General features: G+C 36.3%; 1 protein-coding gene across 1 annotated transcript in view; it reads right to left on the reverse strand.

Moving 5' to 3' along the window:
• Nucleotides 1-24057, reverse strand: part of CNTNAP4 (contactin associated protein family member 4) — a 185748-nt gene that overhangs the window by 45838 nt on the left and 115853 nt on the right. The window contains exons 11-15 of the mRNA XM_070742803.1: nt 23303-23422; nt 18867-19064; nt 13335-13491; nt 7263-7390; nt 4540-4710 (exon numbers count right to left, since the gene is read on the reverse strand). Coding sequence (XP_070598904.1) covers nt 4540-4710; nt 7263-7390; nt 13335-13491; nt 18867-19064; nt 23303-23422 — 774 coding nt within the window. The remainder of the gene's footprint in view (nt 1-4539; nt 4711-7262; nt 7391-13334; nt 13492-18866; nt 19065-23302; nt 23423-24057) is intronic.

Here is a 24057-nt window from a genome sequence, read left to right on the forward strand (position 1 = left end):
TAAAATTCAACTATAAATTCAACTATAAATCTAAAGAAATAGTTTTCTTCATCTGACATTGAAAGTATTCAATCCTCTCTACATGCTTCATATCTACCATCGGGCAGAAAATTCACAATCACTTGTGGGATATATGTTAATTTAAAAAAATTGCAAAGGCAATCAGATTACCCCCAATATATATATATATAATATGTAATCATGAAATCGGATTAGTCCATGCTAATTGGGCTTTGTGCTGTTTGCTGCAAGGAAGCAAATTGCTGGGAGGCAGAAGCCAAAGGATAGGGGATGGCTTGGCAGGGCTGCATTTAGTGTATAAGATGCACCCAAGTTTTCAACCTCTTTTCAGAGGGGGAGGGGAGATGTGCCTTATATTCTGAAAAATATGGTATATATAAAAGTGAAAACCACTCACACATTAATCATGAAATCTCCCGTACTGTAAAACCTATAAACTTGAAATTTGCCACATATATTTCTGTTGGCTTCTAGGTGCTAACTAAGACAGTATTTTTCAAAATGACCATCAGAGCATGAATATTTCTTATATTATTCTTAATACAAGTAAGAGAAGCTGCCTGTTTTTCCCATGGCCAGTTCTATGTGGCATGTTCCAGAGTCAGTTCACCTGACAGCCTGGTCAGCCTGGTCATCCTCCAGCCCAGTGTTTCTCAATTATTTCCTGTTATGCCAGCCCCTGGAAGAAGTAAACATTTACGTGCCCCCCCCCCAGCTCTCTGCTGGGATGATTGTTTGCAATATTCAGCACGTTTTCACTGTGATTTTACCATGCAATAAGGGACATTTTGAGTTGGGGGGGTTGCTCCAAGGGCCATACACAGAATAATCCCTATTAAATATTTTCCCATAGTATCGCTTAAAGGTTTGTTATATGCACTTCATAACTCCTACTCTGTGCTATTGTTCAATGCAAAAAAATATCTACTTCTTTCAGCAAGAAACACATTCCCTAGGGTCCCCTGGCATCGCTCTGTGCCCCCCCCCTCCCGGGGGGCCCAGCTCACTATTTGAGAAATACAGATATAGCTAGAGAGAAAAAACAGGAATTATGTTTACAGGGAGGTCCTGAGCCATTCATCTGAGGGATGAATTGAAAGTCTATTCTATGCAAATAATGTCTTCATCTGTAACAAAAATGTAGCTTACCATCGCTAACAAAATAATACAGTCCCTTTTTAAATTACTCATTAATTTACTCATTACTCATTAAGTGTCAATTTACAAAGCCCCATCGCATAGTTTCATAGCGAAGCATAGGTATCAAGTAATTTAATATAACAAAACATCAGAAAAAGAGCAAATTCATGTCCTCTACATTGTGAGGATACCTTGATCAAAAGTCCATCAGCTATCATATTCCGCAGTATCCTAATAACTGAACAGGAGCTCTTTTTGAAACGTAGTAGGTAAAATTATTATATTTCATCAAATCTTCTTTCATCTCTCCCCCCAAGAAATCCCAAACTTCTATTTTAAAGTACAGAGAATAGATTTTTTTCTTTATAAGTTATATCTGGTTTCTCTTTAGATAATATATTCCTATCTCAAGTTGGCAAGCAAAGCACTCTTTTTCCAAAAGTGTCTGTTTAATAGTATCTAAGGTGAGTGAATGTGCAATCATATCTGGATCACCTTGGTTCTAGTTCAACACTTTAACCATAAATTAGACCGATTCAGCTGCTCTGATCTATGCAAATTCTCCATATTTTCTTTCTTTTAGTGTTTGGAAGCTAAAAAAAACCTACATTGAATCTGCGGCATTGGCAGATTGCTTTCCATTTTTAAAGTCTTGACAGTAACTATGTGAACAGATACTCAATGCTAGTCCCTGCCAGTCAGCAAATTTCAACAATGAAGTCTTTTTTCTAAGTTGATATGCTGTCTTTCTCAGCAAATTTTCAAATATTTCCCTGGTATGGTCTGAAAGTACATCTTATCAGAAAAGCAGAATAAATGTTATATATGATTGTATTTCAAAAGATGAAAAAGAAAGAAAACAATTGTACAGCACAAAGTGACCATTAAAAGTTTGTTCTCTGAAATATGTGTGAAGAAAGAGCTTCAAACCAGGGCCCACTCGGATATTTTATATTTTTCTGTTTTATAAAACAAAAATAAATGTAGAGAATAAATTCTTTTCCAACTTCTCTTAAAATAATAATATAGTTTTCATGCAATGTAAGAATCTTTATACTTAAATATGAAATTATACATGTTTTTTTCCTCTCTTGATAAGATACATAGCTGCCCATAGGCATCCTTTCATTCAAACTGCATGGTGTTACAAATACAGTGTACTACAGGTGGTCCTCAACTTATAAAAGTTCATTTAGTGAAAGTGAAAAAAATTACTTATCCAACTGCTACATTAAATTGGATAAGGGATTGGATTACACTTAAAAATAAAATGTTTAACAATAGAAGGTTTCAACCTCCAAATTGAGTCATAGGGCAGCATAGAAATCTAATAAGTAAGTAAGTAAGTAAGTAAGTAAGTAAGTAAGTAAGTAAGTAAGTAAGTAAGTAAGTAAGTAAGTAAATAAATAAATAAATAAATAGGCTGGCATGCCTTTATATTGGGATGGGTGGGACACAAAACACATGCTTATTTTCAACAGCATTATATAATGCTGTTGAAAGAGGATCCCTGTTGGAAATTTAAAATCAAGAATGGGCATTATAGAAAAATCCCCAATTGGTTACTGTCAGTAGAAGCAATCATTTATCCAAATTTAGTGGATGAAAAAAATAATAATAACATACAAACAACTCCTGGATAATCAAGAAAAGCTCAAAACAAAACAAAAACTCTAACCAATGGGAATAAAACTGGATTGGTGGCATTATTTACAAATACAATCATGGTAGAAGAAAGATGAAATACAATTCGGATTCCAAAATAAATGAATTGTATTAGATAAAGGATTACACAAAATTTTATTTGGCTTGGAAGAAAAAAATGATAGCGAAATTATATAATTTTCAATTATAATTCAATTTGGAGGAAGAAGTGGTTTAAGGGACCATGATCGCATGGGCACAAAATTTTGCATACACAATCAATATGGGAGAATGGGATAAAATTTTGAAGATAAACTATAAATTCACCTTACAAGAAAAATACAAGAAAAATATTTATAAAATGTTTTATCTCTGGCATCTACCCCCGGCACAATTGGCAAAGATGTCCCTGAAGGTGTCCTCAAAATGTTGGAAGTGCACTAAGGAGCTAGGGACCTATTAGCTTGGAATTTGGGTGGGAGGAAGAGAAGGAAGAAGAGGAGGAAGACAGTCTCTGCCCAGAGCAAAGGGCACTGGCAGAGATTTATTCCCTCTCCAAGCACCCAGAGAAAGGAAAATGCTTTGCTCACTCTGGACTGCCAAAGCCTGCTTAAGCACCACCAAATGGCTCCTCTGGCAGCCCAGATAAGCCCAAGGTGACCAGATTAAAGGGGGAATGGCAGGAAACTGGCCAGTCCTTCGTGCTGCTCTCAAATTTCCTGGGAAATTTTTCGGGGCTTGTGTTCTTAAGTAGAAAATGGTTCTTAAGAAGGGGCAAAAAAATATTGAACACCCAGTTCTCATCTAGAAAAGTTCTTAAGTAGAGGCATTCTTAAGTAGAGGTACCACTGTACTTGATAAAACTACTGCTGCTATGATTGCTTACGCTCAGAGTTGGAAAACCGATATCAACCCCACATCCTCTATTGTTGTTAGAAACATTTAAGAATGTTCCAGAATATGTAAATTAACAATGGAGATATATGAGAAGGAAGATACAGAATTTTACAAAGCATGGAACAAATGGTATAAGTGGTTAAAACAAAATAAAAGAACTTCAAATTTGGTTATAGAATGAGGGTCATCTGAAGAAATTGTAAGTGTTCTTACTTTCTTTTTGTATGACAACAATTTGACTCACATGTAATTAAAGTGGAAGGAACAGATGTGGAAAATATTTTAGGAGACTCAATCCATTAAAGATGAACCGGATAGGTAATAGCGAGTATCAAAATGAAAATAGCAACATTGTAAAGTGTAAATGTATTTGGAAATATGATGAAAAAGCTTGTTAACATGGTTAGTTATTTTTATGTTTGTTTTGTCATGTTTCCTGTATGTGTTTTATGTGTTGTTTTTAATTAAAAAATCAATAAAAGATTATTTTAAAAATGAATGATCCTAAAATGGAATAAAATTCATTTAACAAATGTTTCATTTAGCATCAGACTCAATTGTGGTTGTAAATTGAGGACTACCTGTACTATCTTTTACCCTGTGTTCCCATAGCAACCATCAAAAGAAGCATGATATTACTGAAATCTTGAAATTAAAAGGGCAGGTACATATAATACAATGCTTACAGGCACTAATCTATGAAAATTCCATCTTTAGCCTTTAGTAAAGCCACTTCTCAATTTTTCAGATAGCTTTAGCAATCAAGGCATGCCCCAAATATGTTAAATAAATATTGAAAAGAAACAAATGGAATTAATCTATTTAAAGATAACTCACAGTGCAATTCTATCCTTATGAAGTCTCTGATTCCCAGATTCTCTAAAAGCACACCAGAAGAAGCTGTAGTTTTGAAGAAAAAGGACATGTCTGCACTCAGTTCTCCATGAAAAGTAGGGAAATGGAGATAGGAGGCCTCAGTGTTGAAAGAGGCTGCATTCCAGAACTCTCCTAAATATAGAACAAAGAAGGTGGAAAATTCTATTACATATACAGCTGTAGCTAATGAATTGATAATTAATATATTAATTATCTCCAGATGCCTTTCTTTGAAATGAAAGCTCAATTTGTAAGTGCCACAATTTGTTTATAGTTCATGCTGGCCTTTTTCCATATAATCTACAAAAACTTAATTCCAAATCATAACTATCTAAAAAATCCAATTGGTAATAACAATGAAGCTTCTCGGTTTCTAAATGATATGATACTTTGGCAACTAGGAAGTGACTCATGCTGGGCCCTCATAGATGGCCTCTGAGGTTGATGAGGAGCAATCCCATCATTATTAATCTGAATGACACTTCCCTTATGTTTATTTCTGTTGCTACTTGTTTTATAATGAACTTTTCATTGTTCTTGTCTTGTTGTCTACTATACCAACAGACTTCTAATTTTCATTTTTGACTGTTATCCACTTTGGGGTTTGATTTTAACAATTAGATTATCAATATTTATTATTTATTTATTTATTAATCAGATTTGTATGCCGCCCCTCTCCGCAGACTCAGGGCGGCTCACAGCAATAATAATACAATGTAAACAAATCTAATATTTAAGTTAATTTAAAACCCCAATTTAGAAACCAATCATACATACTAGCATACCATGCATAAATTTTATAAGCCTAGTGGGAGGGAAAGTATCAATTCCCCCATGCCTGACGACAGAGGTGGGTTTTAAGGAGCTTACGAAAGGCTAGGAGGGTGGGGGCAACTCTGATATCTGGGGGGAGTTGGTTCCAAAGGGTCGGGGCAGCCACAGAGAAGGCTCTTCCCCTGGGTCCCGCCAAACAACATTGTTTAGTTGACAGGACCCGGACCTAACTCCGAGTTTGCGGAGAGGGGCGGCATATAAATCCAATAAATCTAATCTAATCTAATCTAACTGGTCGCTGGATTCGTGCGGCAGACTATATCACACTATAATATTAGAAGGAAGGAAGGAAAGGAAATTAAAATACATGTATTTGCATACACATGTTTTCTAGTTAATAAGTTAATGCTTAGTTAACATAAATTATACTACAATTTCATTTGCATTGCTTTACCACCAATCCAAAGATTAGACAAGTCTATTGAACTAATTCTAAGAGTTTTTAGCAATCTTACATGAAATAACCAGTTACTATGTTGTCCATGAGTAAGTAAAGGATCACTAATATTTCCTGATATTTTCAAGAAAGTTAAATTCTAAAGTTACTTTGTTTGCCATTATACCACATATTCAAATCTCTTGATGACATTCTGCTATATTCTTGTCTATGTATTTATTTATTTCATAAACAGTACATGGTCTTTCCAGACTGAAGGATGCCAATGCAAAATTACATACTACTTGGTGAATTAAATCAGGCAATATCAGTCAGTTAAAGCTAAATATATCAGTTTAATGATCTTTTTTTCTTTTTTAGAAATTTCCCAAAAAATATGACAAATTAATTATAAATTAATCTTAAACCTCATGTGTCAGTTATTCTCAATATATCCCTTCCCCCAATATTTATATTAGTTTTTAAACTTCTTGTTTAAAAGTTTTTAATTTGTAAACCACCTTGAGAGAATTTACTGGTCAGAAAGGCAGGATATAAATACATAGCACTTTCTATCTAATTCCACAGTGTTTTAGTCTGTGTTGGTTTATTAATGGCAGATCTGTTAAGCTTTTTCATTAAGCAGAAAGAATGCATTTGTTTGATTCTAATGTTAAGAAGAAATATGCAGGATATATTGTTATACTTTGACTAATTTTTCAAATTCTGTAATGTTATTTTACACACACACACACACCACTCATTTATTCTCAAATACATTAGGACAAAAAATGCCATACACTATACTCTGGAGAAATGTATCTAAAATGTATATTGTTTGTACTTATACCTTTGGTTTATTCATTTTTTTTAAGGCAAAAACAGATTCCGCAGGAGCAATACATATAAAAAAAAATTGTATGCCCAAAATGTTTTATAATGATGCAGAAAATAGATAGAGCAGATGTGAGCGTCACATGCTTCCAAAGTTATTGAAAACAAACTTAATGTAAGAGCTTACTCAAAAGCATTTTATTGCAGTGCTGAATGTTCTAATCTAAATTGCATTTCATCAGCTTTTTCAGATACAAGAGCTGAATGTGCTTTATTATCTTGCTGCTTTAAGTTTATAGTTCAAGTATTAGCATGATATTAAATCTGCACTTTTATTTTCAAATAAGAATCACTCAATGTCGAAAGACTTTCTCCGCAAACGTGCATAGACTTAGATGCAACAGTAGCCTTTGTCATTTTCAGGAGGTTATGACTTACTCTAGATTTCTAAATCAAATGTACACTCTAAAGTCAATTTCTATTTTATATTCACAACATTGATAAGAGGAATGCATCTACTTTCCCCTCCAATGATCAGCTACTGTGAAGAAAAAATATGGACTCAAATTTAACCTGAAAGTCCTATGAACTGTATGAGAGAGAGATCACTCAATATAAAACACACAACTTATTTACTTACTATCACCCTGGCAGAGTAAAGGTCCAAGTTTATAAGCTGCTTCAGAGTTTGGACGGCCTGTATCTGTGATGACAAGTTCTGTTACTGGCAAATGGTCTTTGTAGGACAAAAGTCCTGTATCATTTGTCCTGCCACAAATAAAGAAATAATTTCAGAACAAATGTTCACGATCACCCTAAGGAAGAATACTACTACATTTATAAATGTGTGTGTGGGGGGGGGGAGGGAAACTCAACTGTTTTTGAAGAAGATACATGGATAAGATAGTCATGACATCATGGAACATTACAGCATTTTTATCAGCAAATATATGATGTACCATGAATGGTGAAATGAAACCATTACAGCTAATTTTATGCAGCCACTACTTTTCCTGCTCTATTAAGAAACTAATTGACTTCTTAAATAGGTAAACTATTCACAACATGTCCATGTCTTTAAGAAACAGAGCCCTATGTAGCTTAGCAAGAAAGAAAATAAATGATAAACAGAAGAAAATATTTCAACTTATTGAATGGTTTTAATTCCTTAGATTCAGTGCTGAACTTAAAAAATATGTTGAAAAACAACCGTTACTATGATTGTGTAAATATTCCGATCAATTGCGAAAAGTTATCAGTTTTCATCTGAACTTTCAAAGTGCATTAAAAGTAGATATGGGCTGGACTGATCTAAATCCAAATTGATTCAGATTTGCACTATTAAAATTCATACATGCATGTCTAGACAGCATCTGAATCCAATGAAATCAGTTAGGATGCATTAAGTTCATTTAAATGAATCCATCAAAATTGATCTGGACATGTTTCCTGGATATGATCAAACTAAACTAAATTGATAAATTGATTCAACGTATTAAACTGGTTCAAAGCAATTTATGAAAATGCTCCAGATCAATTTAGTATATTTAATATTTATTTTCAATGTTTATTAAATATTCATAGAATATAAAAACTAGAGGTTTACACAGAGATCCAGTTTCAAAGTCCCTGTGCTCCTCTTCATGTTTGGCAAGCTTAATTTTCTGAGAATAATCAATGGGACACAATTTTTTTTAAAAAAATAACCTTAGGCCTTGAGTTAAATTACAGATAATTTTTGATTACTGTGATTCATTCAGTGACGTTCAACATCACAATTGTGCTGAATGAAAGGACTTATGACTAGTTCTTGAAGTTATAACCACCGCAGCAGCCCCATGGTGATGTGATTACAATCTTAGTGCTTGACAAATTACAACAGGTTGCCAAGACCCATGCCCTTATCATCTCACAGTTGGATTATTGCAAACACACTCTACCTGGGGCTAACCCGGAAGAGTGTTTGAAGACTACAATTGGTCCAGAATGCAGCCACATGAGTGGTTGTGGGTGCACCTAGGTACACTCACATTACACCAATCCTCTGTGAGCTGCACTTCCTCCCTATTGGTCTCAGGGTTCAATTCAAGGCATTGGTTATTAACTTTAAAGCCCTACATGGCTCAGGACCAGGTTATCTTCGAGACTGCCTTCTATCTCATAGTTCCCAGTGACTGATAAGATCGCACAGAGTTGGTCTTCTCCTGGTCCCATCAGCTAATCAGTGTCGGTTGATGGCCCATGGAGAAGGGCCTTCTCTTGGCTACCTCAGCTCTCTGGAACCAACTATCCCCCAAGAGCCATACTGCCTCTACTCTATTTCGGGGCCGTAATCTCATAATTTGTGAAATCCAGCCTGAATGATATGCATGCATGTGATTTTTTAACTTTTTAAAAACATTTTATGATGTTTTAAAATATATTTTCTGTATTCTTTTTTACACCATCTGTTCTGCCGGGCTCAACGGCACGAGCCCCAAATTAAGTGCAAAGGTATGAAGTCACACACACACACTTGAAAAGTCAAGAACACAGTTTTTATCGAAAAGAAAAGCAAAACACCCTTTTTGCAGTCAAAGGGCACACTTTCAAAGCAACAGACTTGAATGCAGTGAAAAGCAATAAACCAACACAAAGCAATTAGCAAGCAGCTGTGAAGACATCACAGCTACCCTTCTTCAACAGTTGGCAACTCACACATTTGACTATGGTTTAGTTTCAAAGTCCTGGGATCGATGCAAAGAGAGTCCTTGAGACGAAAACCACTTCCTCTTTCTCTGAATAGATAATCTTCCACACTCAGAGGCCAGCACACGCTGCCCATTTAACAGCAGCCCTAATTAGTTGAACCACACCCAACCACAGGTGAACTCTCTTATCTCTTGTAATACCTACGTAGCTGCTCTTTCCTAATCATTGCCCTGCAGCTGCGTACGTCAATGAATGTCTCTTCATCTGATCCCAGTGAGGATAATGATGATGAACTACCCCCTAATGGGCTGTCTGCCAGGCTCCCCTCCGAGGAGCCCAGTTCACATTCACTCCCTGTGTCAGAGGCTTCGCTGTCAGCAGCAGACGGCAGTAACACTGGCCTCTGACACTGCGAAGATTCACCCACATCCACCCCCACAGTCCTTGGGGCAGGAGCTGGCCCAGAGCCAACCACAACACCATCCAGAGTCCTTCAGGAGTTGGACGATATAGAAATAAGTTAAACTAAACTAAACTAAACTAAATTAAATTGCTCTGGGATCCTGTGATTGCCATTTGCAGTCTTTGTTTCCCAGAACATTAATGCTGCTTTGAAGTCACTGCTGCCTAACAAGAGAATTCCCACTCATCCCTGGGAGCTGATATAAGATTTGATTTGATCAAGTGAGCTGAAGATCACAAAGGTTTATGCCCTTTAATAATTTTTGTGTTGTTAGAAACGGTGTTTTAAAGGTTCTTCTGGATATTTCAGAAAAGTAAAAAAGAGAGGCAGTGCATGAAGTGGAGGCAGGAGTGAAATGCTCCTGGTTCGCTAATGCCTGTCAGTTGACGGAGAGCTGGTTGTGAAGGGAGCGTGAGGCTCTGCCCACTTGCCCAGACATTGCCATTTGGGTTCTTTTACTCAAAGCATTAAAAGAATGGTGATGTCCAGGCAGGTGGGTGAAGTGGAAGTTGTTTAACATCAATGATGAGCCAAAAATAAAACTTTGTTCAGAGATTATCATTAATAGCACATTAGAACCTTGAGATGATCTTTTTCTAAAAATATATATATTCTACAATGTCTTGAATCTACTGTGTGAGACAGAAGGGAAATATCCAATTAAAAATGTCCGCAAGTCTTTTTGTGTGTGTGTGAGGAGGGCATAAATAGACCCTTTCTCAGCCACATTCTCAGGATTTCAAATTAAAGTTTTCAAATTAAAGTTTTCCTATTTTTAAATACTGAAGTAATGAGGTAATGTTTCATAGGTGTGTTTCAGAAATTTAACAAAACTCAGCAATCCAGCATTAAGTATGCTTGCTTTCCAAACTGTATATTTGCATATTTATATTTAGCTTTAAAAATGGACTGCCTTTCAAGAAGTCAAAATCAGATTTATTTATGAGGTAAATGCAAATTGATTTGGGTTTTTTTAGCAGAACTTTGCAAAAAATATATTAGATGATTATTAAGGGATAAAGTTTTCACAATTACAGTAGAGCAAGTGAAGAGACCCCTCCCCCCAGTTCTTTCTCTTTTTAAAGAAATTGATATTTACCAGTATTGTGGTAAACTTAGACAGCATATTACAGCCCTGGTAAGCTTTTAAAATTACAAGATGGTTAAAAATAATAACATTACCCCCTTGCACCTTGGCAGGCAGCATTGATGAAAACTTAAAACATAATATTAAATTACATTAATATTTTAATCAAAGCAACTTTATTTCAAGCAAGTATTTTGTTTTGGATCTGATTCCTGAACTGAACATTTATGACAAATGTTTTTACTTGCTAATGCTTTCTAAAATCTTTCATCTTTATCATACTCTGGTATGAATGCACGACAACAGCCATTTACTGATATTTCTTTTAGTGTATCCTTGGCAAACTATTATCTGCATAATGAAAAGTGTTACCTTCTTTTCTGTTTCTTAAAAATAAACCTGTAAATCTCCAATATTTTCTTCTGTTCCACACTCTCCTATCATTTTACAGAGAAGCTAATCTAACATATTAAAATAGAATAAAGAAATATGACAGATTCTGAGATAAACATTTCCTGCAATTTTGTTTTCATTTGCTTAATATATTTCCCACCCCATATACATAACACACAGCACACAAAAGATAATGTGTCATTTGCAAAGGTTCTTCTATTTTTGAAGAAGCTCTGTCTAATGACCATTCTTTTGTTTCATGGGATTTTGCAATCTATCTTAAAACCACCTTAAGATAAACAGAGATCTACTCAGAATGCTGTGTGCATGGCAGGTCCACATTTTCTGAATCTAGAGCTCACAGGGAAATGGCAATCAAAGTTTCCCCTTTTGATTGAATACCTGAGCACAGAAACCTGCCAGCCAATCAGTAATTATTTGCTCACCAAAGAAGTAATCCCTTCATTGTATAAGTATAGAATATCTTAAAATATAAAGAAATTTAATTAATAAGTTTAATATTATAAATATAGAGTTGAATCCAACAAGAATGTAACTTACATGTGTGACATTTCTGTTTTGATATGACTACAGTTAGGTTTTTAATATTTCTGTATTAGTTAGACTTCTACAGCAAGCAGAGCGATGGTAACTACTTAAATGTTTAGTGTTGTATGTCCTTGTTTGTCTTTGTAAAAATCAATAAAAATATTTTTTTTAAAAAAGAAGTAATCCCTTCGTGAGAATAAGAAAAGGACAATTTGCTAACATTTATTGAAATTTATGAGCTTTTTATGATGACAATAATATGTGGTCTTCCAAGCTTATGATACTGATTTGTTGATAGTTTTGCACCTGACCTCTTTATTTTATCACGCAAAATACATACAGCATACATAATATCTCTATTCTATGGCATTAGTAGCCCAGAAGCTGGGTAGGCAGGAATATCTCTTTCTATGAAAGTATAGACCAATTCTTCAAGCACACGGTAACATAAATTCCTGCTTTTTGAACATCTTTCACTATCCTAAAATAATATTTCTTTGGCCATAGATACAATACTACTGGATAATGAAATATCAAAATATAATTATGACCAATATAAACCCACCATTTCCCATTATTTTACAAACATCAAAAATCTTGGTCAAAATTCTTTCATTTCTTACTGATATCTTGTTGGTTTCTCGGTTATTAAGGAACTAAGGTTTTAGTTTTTAGAATTTTCTCAAATTCTCAACAGCATGCTGTTTGTTACTCCAACAACTGATTACCAGAACAATATGCTTTTGCTCAGAAGAAAATTGGTATTTAATCAGCATGTACAAGTCCCTATGCTTGACTCTTGAATCATGACAAGGAAAGGAGAAGGGGAAGGGGAAAGGAGAGGAGAGGGAAGGGAAGAATGAAAGGAAAAGGAGGAAAGTTTCAAACTTTCTTCAAAACTATGTTTTATCCAATTATTTTGACCATTCTGTCTCAATTAAGAATGTCCTGAAAATGCCTGCCAAGGAACATTTGGATCAGACCTAAAAAATCTTGGACAATTTTGGGTTTGAGTAGGCATGCAGGGATGCCCCTGATGTCCATCTCCCCCCCACCCCCAATGTCCATACTGCTCCCAGCCTACTTGCTTTTTAATAGGCTACAAACACCTGTCTTTGCTGGCAGGCTTGGGAGCCATGAAACTGACATCTGCCATGGCCAAATTATACGGAATAGTATGCATGTTTGTTGCTTGGATTGTTTGAGTTGTGGGTTTTTAACCGGGGTTCAAAGTTTTAGACATTTGTATTTGAATTATTTTGTATTGTATTTGTATATTGTTGTAAACCTCCCTGAGTCCTTTGGGATTGGGCACTCTAAATGAATGAAAGAAAGAATGAATGAATGAATGAATGAATGAATGAATGAATGAATGAAGCATTACAATTTTAAGAAATTGTAATGGTGGAATATTCAGGTTAGCCTTATTAGAGCTCTAATATACCCCCACCACCACCTGAGAAGAGAGTTAGAAACATACAATAACATTTAGCCTTGACAACAAAAGAAACGAGAGGGAAAGCAATCACCATTCATTTCTGTCAGCATCACAGTTACAATCATGTTGGGAGTCAATGCAACTTCCTTCTATTCCACAAGCACATTTCTGCACATCAGGAGTGGAACCTCCCCAGTATGTCTGTGTCTCATTGATTTTTCCAATCCACCAGCTGAATGGAATGCCATCTAAAAGGCAAGTTAGAACAAGTTAGTGTTTCTAGATGTGACAATGCTGTCAGTGATAGTTTCAGCTCAAGGAAAGCAAATAACTTAAGATTTTTTTCTAAAATGAGAAATAAGATGATCCCACTAAAAGATTTTTCATTTTAATGCTTCATTACCATGAGTAACATACTGTGAAGGTTTCTGCTTACAATATGACTTGAAACAGAGAACCTGTAATCCCTGAATCAGTCAGGTGTGATATTAGAAACATTTATCTTTAACAGGACACTTCAGAAATTTTCTTTATATAAAAAAGGAAGTCCTCCTTCCCAAAACATTCAGATAATTAATTTTGTGGAGATCAATAAAAGATCAATACACTACTGTGAGAAGACTAGAAGAATAAACATTATCTAAAAAGCTTCAACTTGGCTATATTCTGATAAGAATTAGAAAAATACTAATCATGTACTAAGCAGCTGGAATAGTTTTATGTAGGAACAACTGGGAATGTTAATGAACATATGACAATGTATTTAACTGTCATTGAAGATTTATCAATGATTGTCATATATTATAAGTAACATTGCGCCAAAATCTATCTTCCAATTTCTTCAAAATCTTATTCTCCTCCAAAAACAGACTTCCATTTTTCTATACCCAGTGATGTTTTTTAATTTATTTAAGATGATGTTTTTGAGTTGTTACTGTTTTCTTTTTCTTTAGGAAAGGGCTATGGCTATTTTCCTTTCTTTTACAAATCACCCCATCACCATCTGAATGTGTATACTTCCTAGTTTGACAGGTAAAGTTTTCTTATGGGATTTAAATGCTGTATGGGAAGCTAGGGACATGGCTGGATCAATTATAGAAGCATCCTCTTGTAGGCTTTAGCATATCTAATAAAGATCAGTTACAAACTGGATTATTGACATAGCAACCTAGTCTTCTGTTACAGCAGAAGTCCAGAGAGATAGCCTGATACTCAGTCAAAAAAAGCACAATGATTAAATGAGTGGTTTTAGGCCTTGGCAGAATAATAGCTTTTTTTAAAATCCAAGGGTTTCAGTCAGGAACTGAGTAAGCATGATAGAACAACAGAATAGCAGTGAACATAAAGACATTATTGAAAAGCTAATTTTGTTCTAACTGAAGGCTTTGTAATGATTCCTGCAGAGCTGACACCCAGGTCCAGTTGCTGCTTACTAATGGAGTCAGAATAAGTCAGAAAAGATTTATTAATTCCCCATATCTTTCTTACTCTACCTTCTGGATCCTGAGCTGACGGTTCTTGGTTTGATAAGTCTTAAGTACTGAACAGAGGCTTTATTCGCTTATCCTCCCTACCAGTTCACAAATGTGAATGTATTTGACATTCCACATGCAGGACTCAAAGATGGTGTCTTAGCTGGTGAGCCGAGTTGTTGTTCAGCTCAGCTGAGGTGTGGCAATCTGCTCCACCACTTGAATCAGCTGAGCTAAAAATCAAGGGAATATAAGACAGGGAAAGGTGGGGGCATGTGGACTGGGACAATCAGAGGTGGTGTTTGCCAGTTCTCCAAACCACTCAAAATTTCTATTACCGGTTCACCCAAACCAGTCCAAACCAACTACCTCTGATACTGAATCAAATTCTGTTGTATCTTCTGTGAGTGGCTGGTACGTGACATGTTTGACTTCTGCTTTGAGTTACGACCCTTCCAGGATGACCATGATTCTATGATCATGACATATTATTGGGCATCTTATAATACTGATATTGTATTTTTTCCCCTTCTGTTAAGGAAAAAAATATCCCCCAAAAGTATTTTGACTCAAAGTTTTTAAAAAAATATATTTTATGTAATTTTACTAGTATAATCTGGTTTAATGTATCCAATACCACAAAATAATTGTTCACATAGTACTCCTTCCTCAGTACAATTTATAACAAGAATTTTTAAAAAATCTTCAGTTTTAATTCCCTAGTATGGTACATTAAAGAAGAGTTGCTGCTGGCTACATAGAGCGGTAAATGCACAAAATACACAGAAAAGGGTAATTACTAATGGATCTGAAGCATGAAGATAATCCATTTTAAACAAGAAAGAAAGGTGAACTTTATGATGAACGCAAAAACAAAATATGAAATAAATAGTACGTGGTAAAATACATGATGCTGTATATGTGGATCCTGATTTTGTTACGAATAGTAAATTATCCAAAAGAGCTCCTGCTGCATTTTGAAAATATGAATTTGTTTCTGCTCACTTTGCTTTAAAATAAAACTATGGAATGCAAAAAAAAACCCCATGACTGTAGCTCATAGTCTTCAGGTTTTCTTTGATCTCCTAGCCTCTAATTCATTTATTTGTTCCCATGCTATGCAGCAACCTGGCCAGCCAGCCTTTAAAAAAAGACTTATAGATCCAGAATGGGAAAGAAAACATGTAATTATATGAATGTTGTGTAAATTTGGCAAACTTTGCTATTCATCCCAGAAAGATAGTCAAATTATGGAATACCTCATTTTGCTTGCCTATCTGTCTGTTCATCACAATCCAGTATTCTGATCTAACTTGTCTTGTTTGTGCTGGGAGAAAGTTGTGAAGAACTAGAACAAGTGCTTAATATATTTGTTGTTGTTGTTAGTTGCAAACTCACATCTGATCCATCACAACCTCAAAGACAACATTCCTCCAGGCCTTCCTGTCCTCTATCATCCTCTGGAGTCCATTTAAGCTGATGCCTACTGCTTCAATGACTCCATCCAGCCACCTCATTCTCGGTTGTCCCCTTTTTATTTTGCCCCCAATCTTTCCCAGCATTAGGATTTTCTCCAGTAAATCCTTCCTTCTCATTTGGTGGTCAAAGTACTTGAGTTTCATCTTCAGCATCTGGCATTCTCTGCTTTTTAGTATGCTGTCTGCATTTGCCATAGCTTTCCTTCCCAGGAGCAAGTGTCTTTTAATTTCTTGGCTGTAGTCCCCATATATGTACTTAATATATTTACTCCAGGAGTAAAATTCAGCATATTCTGACAGGTTCTGGAGAACCAGTAGCAAAAATTTTGAGTAATTTGGAGAACCAGCAAAAACCATCTCTGGTTGGCCCCAGAGTGGGATGGGAATAGAGATTTTACAATATGCTTCCCCTGCCAAACACACCAAGCCCCGTCCACAGAACCGGTAGGGAATTTTTTTCAATTTTACCCTGATTAATTAATATATTATTTAATATATATTACCCAATGGCAAAGCGAGATTCATGACATGATTTCATGTCTTCCATATATGGCAGGTATACTAAAGATAATGGAATCTATTTTGTAAATATTCTAAATCATTTTCTTTTTCTTTTCATATACCTGAACGGTCTGAGCGGAAAAAGAATATAAACCTAACTCTTCATATATTTGTTTCTAGCATGTAATTTTAAAAAGTGATGGAGCTTTGCATTTTGTGATACATTTCATTCAGCAAAAATGAAAACAAAAAGCAAGTGATGGTGCAAACAACAACAGACAAAGAAGACAGTTAGAGAGTAAATTAGTTAAATCTCCAAAATACAATTCACTTTGCATGTTCATAGGCTGCTTAGAATAATAAAGAAGGCAAATTTACTAAATCCCTTAGCTTAAATCTGAGCTGCTCACATTGTGAAGTAATAAAATCTGTTATGATTTTTTAAAACCAGTTCTATTTGTTTGACTAGACAAACCATGACCTAGCGGGTCATTATTTCAGAGATATTTCCTTATCTAAGCTGAGAAACAGAATGTCCACAGGCTAGCAAAAAATAAGTAGATGCAGAGCAACTTATGACTTATTGCTGGCTTTCCTATTGACTTTCATTATGGGAAGTGGGCAAGAAGCATTTGAAATGAGTTTATGAAATTTTAATCCCATGGAAGTTATGGATCCTGACCACAACTCTGCCAAATTGCAAGCCTATTTACTATTAAGTAATAATAAATAGATAGGGAAATTGTATCTCTTTGAGGTGAACAGAGGCCAGGCACCGTAACCCTAACCCAAACCCTTGATATGAGTGATGTCAAGTTGGCCACAATTTAGCCAGTCAAATTACCAAATATCCTCTGTCACATTATTGTCAAGCCACTCCCACCTGGTCACATGGCTGGCAAGCCATTCCCACCTGGTCACATTTCTGGCAAGCCACTCCCACAAAATAAGCCATGCCCACAGTGTGGTAGTAAAAAAAATTGCAGCCCTTCACTGTCTACAGCCATATTAGGTTAAGAATGCTGCCATGACAAAACTGTGCATTCTCAGAACTCCTTCCCCTCCTTTATATATGGACCTCAATTAAGAGACCTGTGGCAGGAGGGTGGTAACATATTTGTATATGGTAGTTCTGCAAAAATGACCTTGGCATGGTATAGCTGAATTCACAAAACTATGTGTTGATTGACTTTGGTAATGCTATTAAAGGATTGTCGCTAAGCAACAATTAGTGAAGGGTGGTACTTTATCTATAAATGTTCCTAATCAGACGGATGCAAAACATGACCTTGTGAGGTCTGAATGCATGTTTGCATACTTTTCATATAGGAGTCAAGTTCATTTTTCTGTAGAAACAGAATGACGTTTAATGCTATAGACTTATAGTTATTACTGTAATTGAATATTGCATCTGTCAATACATTTAGTGAATGGTATGCACATTGGGGAGGTCAGGTTTGCAGAATAAATGCCTGTTGTAGTAGAGAAAACTAGATAATTGCTTATTTACAAGAGTAACTGCTGAATACAAACAGTACCAGCACCTAAGGGTATGTGTGCATGCCTACTTGCATATGTGCAAAAACAAACACAGATTTTACAAAGCAAATCTCTCCCTGTGTGGTTTTTTAAAAAAACCCATAATTGATGGAGCACAAAACAAAAAAGGTTCAGCTGCAGGACTAAATTCTCACATCATGCCATTGTATTTGGCTATTTCTCTGTGGATATATTTTCTAATTTCTTTAATTTTGTACATGTAGCAGTCCACCCAACTGAAACTGCTAATGTTGAGAAATGCTGCTTTATCTGATTTAGCATTTAGATTTATTCTTTAGTTCTTGCTATTTATTGTATGTCTTTCAAGCATAGGCCAAAAAGGACAGTTTGTATAAATTTTACTAAACAATAGGATTAGGCTAGAAATCGAGTTACAAATTGGTTAATGTTTTTGAGCATAATTACACACTGACCTTGGTGCTATTGAAAAACTTTTTGGTTAGGGACCTTCTCAATAAATCTTCCCAAACTTTTAAATAAATAAATGAAAGATTGTAATGGCAAAATGCCCTGACCTTGGCAGTATTCAACTAGGATGGTGGGTTTTCTTTTTATTTTTTTGTTAAGCATAATGCATTATGTAGCATAATAAGATTTATCTCCATTACTTACTTTGCTTGTTAGAAAGACGTGACTTTTTGCAGTGGTAAGCAACCTCCTGTTCACATTGTTCTGCATGGTTAATTGTAGCCTGGAGCTGTTCTAGGCTGGCAGTATATCTGAAAAATACACTGTGAGGGTTCTCTCGATTAGCAGTTTTGACTCTGGTTAACTCGGTGTTGTTGTGCTGTATAATTGTCCAAGTGGTATCTTGAAAGACAAATGTAAAAGCACATTGTAAACCAGGCATACGCTTAATGGAAGTGAGCCAAGAGTTAGGTAAAAATTCCTAATCTCAGTTTGGGGTGGGGGAGGGAAGCATTTTGTAAGAATAAATTATCAACCATCTTCTGTATTATTTGAGATAACTGCTTCCTGTTTTCTTTTTCTCACTTATTCATAAATATATTTTAGGATGGCCACATCCAGTCTGTGAAAAGCCAAAGCCAGACAGTCACTTGTTGGCAAGAGGCTTACATTTTCTGCATCTCTTTGCTGTCATCTTAGTCAAGAATTGGTAGCCGAAGGTGATTTTGACATTTTACCTACACACAATGCCACAGAACAATGCATTGCAGAGAATACAAAATGTCCTTCAGTTTTGTTATATTCAATTTGTTTAATTAGTTGATCCTTCTTTGTCCTTTGCGGGTTCCAACTTGGTACTATCAACTAGATCAGTCCATTTACTACATTTATTTATAGGTGTAGTTTTTCTGAAGAAATTCAAATCAATATCCTACAATTAAGCCTTTTACTGTTCTTGGGAGGACACCTTGGCTTCAGCTTTTTTGTGTATGAAAATTTAGGAATGTTTGGCAGCAAATAAACATTATTAAATACATGTTAATCAGCTGTAGCAAGAATGTATGATGAGTTGATTCTTGTCAATAATAAACAATAATGCTTTATTTGGTTATCTGGTTGTTTATACACTGGGTCAATATTCTAAAGATGATTATATACACACAGCTTAAGTAACCCCTGTAGCCTCACAGAATCCTTATGTTCATTTTGCATGTTTTAAGTTTACTCTAAAAGTCAGCTCAGCTGAAGATAGCTGGGAAAGTTATATAAACATGTTTAAACATTACATTTTTCTTTACATAAAGGTTAGGCTCTTGAGATTGAAAAGGGAGAAATTTTTACGATTCTAACTACAAGCAAACTGGGACATAAGAACAATGCTTTCCCTGCAAGGATTGACATTGGATTGGAAATTTTGAGCCTGAGGCTTATGATATTGGAAATGATTTCTCCTAATACCAGAGGATAACAAGACCTCCCTTTGCAACTTCCTGAGAAGAAAAGCTACATGAATATCTATGACAATGGAGTAGCGCCAAAAAAAAATGGGCATCTGTCGGCATTGCCCCAGTGGGAAGAGGGAAGGAGGGCTGTGAGGAAACGGGAAGAAAACAAAAATAGAAGATAAATCCTGTCAGATAGCATTTCTTGATAGGGAACTTGATCAATGGGATTTGCTTAACATATTGAATAAGGAGTGACTGAAGAGAACAGTGGCAGCTGTTCCTAGATGTACACAGATGATTCAAATTGCACTTCACTTCAGCTGTTTGATCCTTGAAGTGTTTAAATTAAAACCCTTTCCGGTCTTTGATTTGACCAAAAAAAATTAATGAGCAGTTGGGCTTTTATTTCCCCATAAGAGGTATGCCAGTAATCCCAATCATTCATTACCAATGAATGAATGGCTTTCGATATTAGCATTGCATTAATATGCCTGGATTTTTAACATAGTGAGTTGCATTTTCCTTGCCAACAACATTACCTAGTGAAGTTCTCTCTAGATTTGTTGAAAGGTATTTTTCAGGCATCAACTATTTGGGAATGGTAACTTAAAACTTGCGTATGTCCATAACATAATAAAAAGTTACAGATAAATTTATGTAACCTGTTTTTAAAAATCCCCAGAAAAGCAATGCACAAACCACTATTTTAATCTGAACTTTATGGAAACCAGCACAGAGTTTAGCTAATTGTTCTAAGAAAAACATGATAAATGCACTTTTATGCCCTTTTTTCTGCTTTTTAAATATTATGTTTAACAACAATATAAAAGAAAAACTTTTGCAATATCATTTCTCTTTCCCTCCTCCTCATTCCTTCTCTCTTTCTCTTTCTCTTGCTCTTTCCCTCTTTCCCTCTTTCCCACTCTCTGTCCACCCTCTATGTCTTTCTTTTTCTTTCCTTTCTCTCACCCTACCTCTCTTTTTCTTTCACATACAGTGTTCCCTCACTTTTTGCGGGGGATGCATTCCGAGACCGCCCGCGAAAGTCGTATTTCCGCGAAGTAGAGATGCGGAAGTAAATACACTATTTTTGGCTATGAACAGTATCACAAGCCTTCCCATAACACTTTAAACCCCTAAATTGTGATTTCCCATTCCCTTAGCAACCACTTAGATTAATACTCACCATGTATATTTATTAAAGTTTATTAAAAAAACATTTTATTAAAGGCGGACGAATGTTTGGCAGTGACATATGACGTCATCAGGCGGGAAAAACCGTGGTATAGGGGGGGAAACCATGAAGTATTTTTAAATTAATATTTTTGAAAAACCGTGGTATAGACTTTTCGTGAAGTTCGAACCTGTGAAAATCGAGGGAACACTGTATTCTCTCTTTTTCCATCTCTTTCCCTCCTTTCTCTCTTTCCCTCCCTATTTGCTTCTCTCTCTTTCACTCCCCTCTCTATGCTTCTCTCTTTTTTCTCTCTCTTTTCCTCTCTCTCTCTCTGTCTCACCCACCCACCTATCCATCCATCCATCCATCCATCCATCCATCCATCCATCCATCCATCTATCCATGCTCTCCTGTCCAGCTTCACATGTCATGTGAATCCAACCACTTGGGCTGTGGAAGGGGAGTGCAGGCTGACAGGTAAAGCCAAGCATTATAAATCCACACAAAATAAGGCAACTCTCATGTGAGTCATGTTGGGAAGACAGCCCCCACCCCCTTTCATCTCTCTCTCTCCCCCATGGTGTGGGTCTGAGCAGCCTGAGCGCAGCTCCCTGCTCAGAAGAAACCAGCAAGCAAACAAACATGGCACTCTGGTTAGGAGGTGGCAGCATGGTTAGCACCTCTGGAAGCAAAAGTGGAGCAGGCAAGGCCCGCACCTTCCCCACCGCTGCTGCAATGCTGGTGCTAGCCAGGAGGGACATGCAAACTGAATATTTGGAGCTGTGCTCAGTGTAGTTTACAAGCAGGCCCTGTGGGGATACAGTGGGAAGACCCCAGCGCATTTTGTTTGCTTCAGCATGGGTAGGAACACAGAGGAAATCTATGTCTCCCAGCATTCCTTTGGGGTGACTTTAACTGCTTTTGAAACATTACGTTTAGCAACAATAAAAAAGGGGAAAAAATGTAATATCATTTCTCTTTCCTTCACTTCCTCTCTCTCTCTCTTTCCCTCCCCCTCTCTTTGTTTTTCTCTCTCTTTCTCCCTTTCCCTCCCCCTCTCTTTCTCCCCCTCTCTATAACCCTGTCTACTTTTGTTTCTCTCCTGCCCCCCATGGGTGGGAAGGAACCCCTGAACTGGGGCTGGGAGGTGTGATTGACATCCAAAGGCCAAGGAGCCCAGGAGCAGTATGCCCACACTAAGCTGGTGGGTGGGGAGGTGGGGCATCCCAACCCAGGCAGCTCTGCAGGAAAAGAAACTCCTTTTTCTTGCCGAGACAATGTAGGGTTACATTGTGGCTCTGTATTGTAATGTGCTTCGGGAGGGAGGACACGAGGAGGATGGAGCCCCATTGAGAAGTGCACAAGTGAAAAAGTTCACTCAGTCAATTCCAACTTTGTGAGATCTTTTTATTTCATAACAAGTTAGAATTGATTGAGTGAAATATGATGGAGAAACATGATTGGAACTGGGCCGGGGTGACTGCGCACATATCCACAGAGAGTGTTCTGTGTGCCACATCTGGCATGCATGTTATAGGTTCCCCATCATGGCAATAGATTATATAATACATCATCAGAATGCATATTTTATGGAAAATTGCCTATATGAATGCATACGTCAGTGAGAAAAATGTACAAAATAAGAGAAAATATGTATAAAATGTATGAAAGCTCTGATGCACAAAAATGCCTAGGCAAGCATTTCCACACAGTTTTACTTGGTGTAAAAAAATTAAAATGCAAATTGGTATAGAAAAAGGTGGAATAAGCTCATGCTTGGCAGAAAAAAAAAAGTCAGTGTTACAAAAAGCAACCCAGGCAGGTTTCTGCATCCTTAGTCTGAACATATTGTTATTGTAATTTCCTGTCTAATTCGTTTCCAATATTCTGAACTGTGAAGTCACCTTCACTCTCTTTGTACTTGCAACTCACAAGCTTTAAAATAGGAACACTTCATGTTTGTTAGATTTCAATATAATGAGTATATAACCGTGAGTAAAAAGAATGCATCATCTTACCTGTCATATTGCAGTATACAAGAAATGGCCCTAGGGGGCCACTCCCATCTGAATCAATGTAGTAAAAGGCTGAAATGTTTCCTCTGTGCTTATAAGCTTCACATGATTGCTCATATATAGCTGCAAAAAAAAAAAGAACATCTCCCATTACAAATGAAAGAGCATCATTTTGAACTTTACTTGAGCGAATGAGCAATTGTGAAGACGGAGCTGAAATCTTCAGCAGACCTTCAACGCTCAAGCAAATAAGGAGAAAATAATGCAATAAAAGTTGCATCAACATTTGGCATCGGTAAACAACATTTATACCTATCAAAAGTAAATAGCTGGGAAGGTGTTTCTCTTTATTTTCTAAGCAGTAGCATTTAGATGAAAAATGTTAGGAGTTAGTGGCCGGAGAAAGCCAAATCAAAATGCAATTATGAAGAAAAAACTGACATGGAGAGCTAACCTATATTACCTATATTGTAAAGACTTGCCCATACATAAAATGTTAAACATTATTAATGATCTGGCCTTTAGCAAGGTAGGACTGGCAGACAGGCCTTGGTCATTGGCTTCAAGCAGCTGTCTGAGAGGGATTTGGCTGAAGCTTAACTCTAGCAGGACAGTGCTCTGAGAATTCAGATAGGGAAAGCATGCAGCTGTCAGCCAGTCAGTGATGAGGAAGAGGAAGTATCTTCTGTACCTTATCCAAGAACATTTATGTTATGTACCCTCGGCGGATCTGATTGGCTAAAACCTCCCCCACGACT

Source organism: Erythrolamprus reginae, chromosome 2 (genome assembly GCF_031021105.1).
Source record: "Erythrolamprus reginae isolate rEryReg1 chromosome 2, rEryReg1.hap1, whole genome shotgun sequence".
NCBI lineage: Eukaryota > Metazoa > Chordata > Lepidosauria > Squamata > Dipsadidae > Erythrolamprus > Erythrolamprus reginae.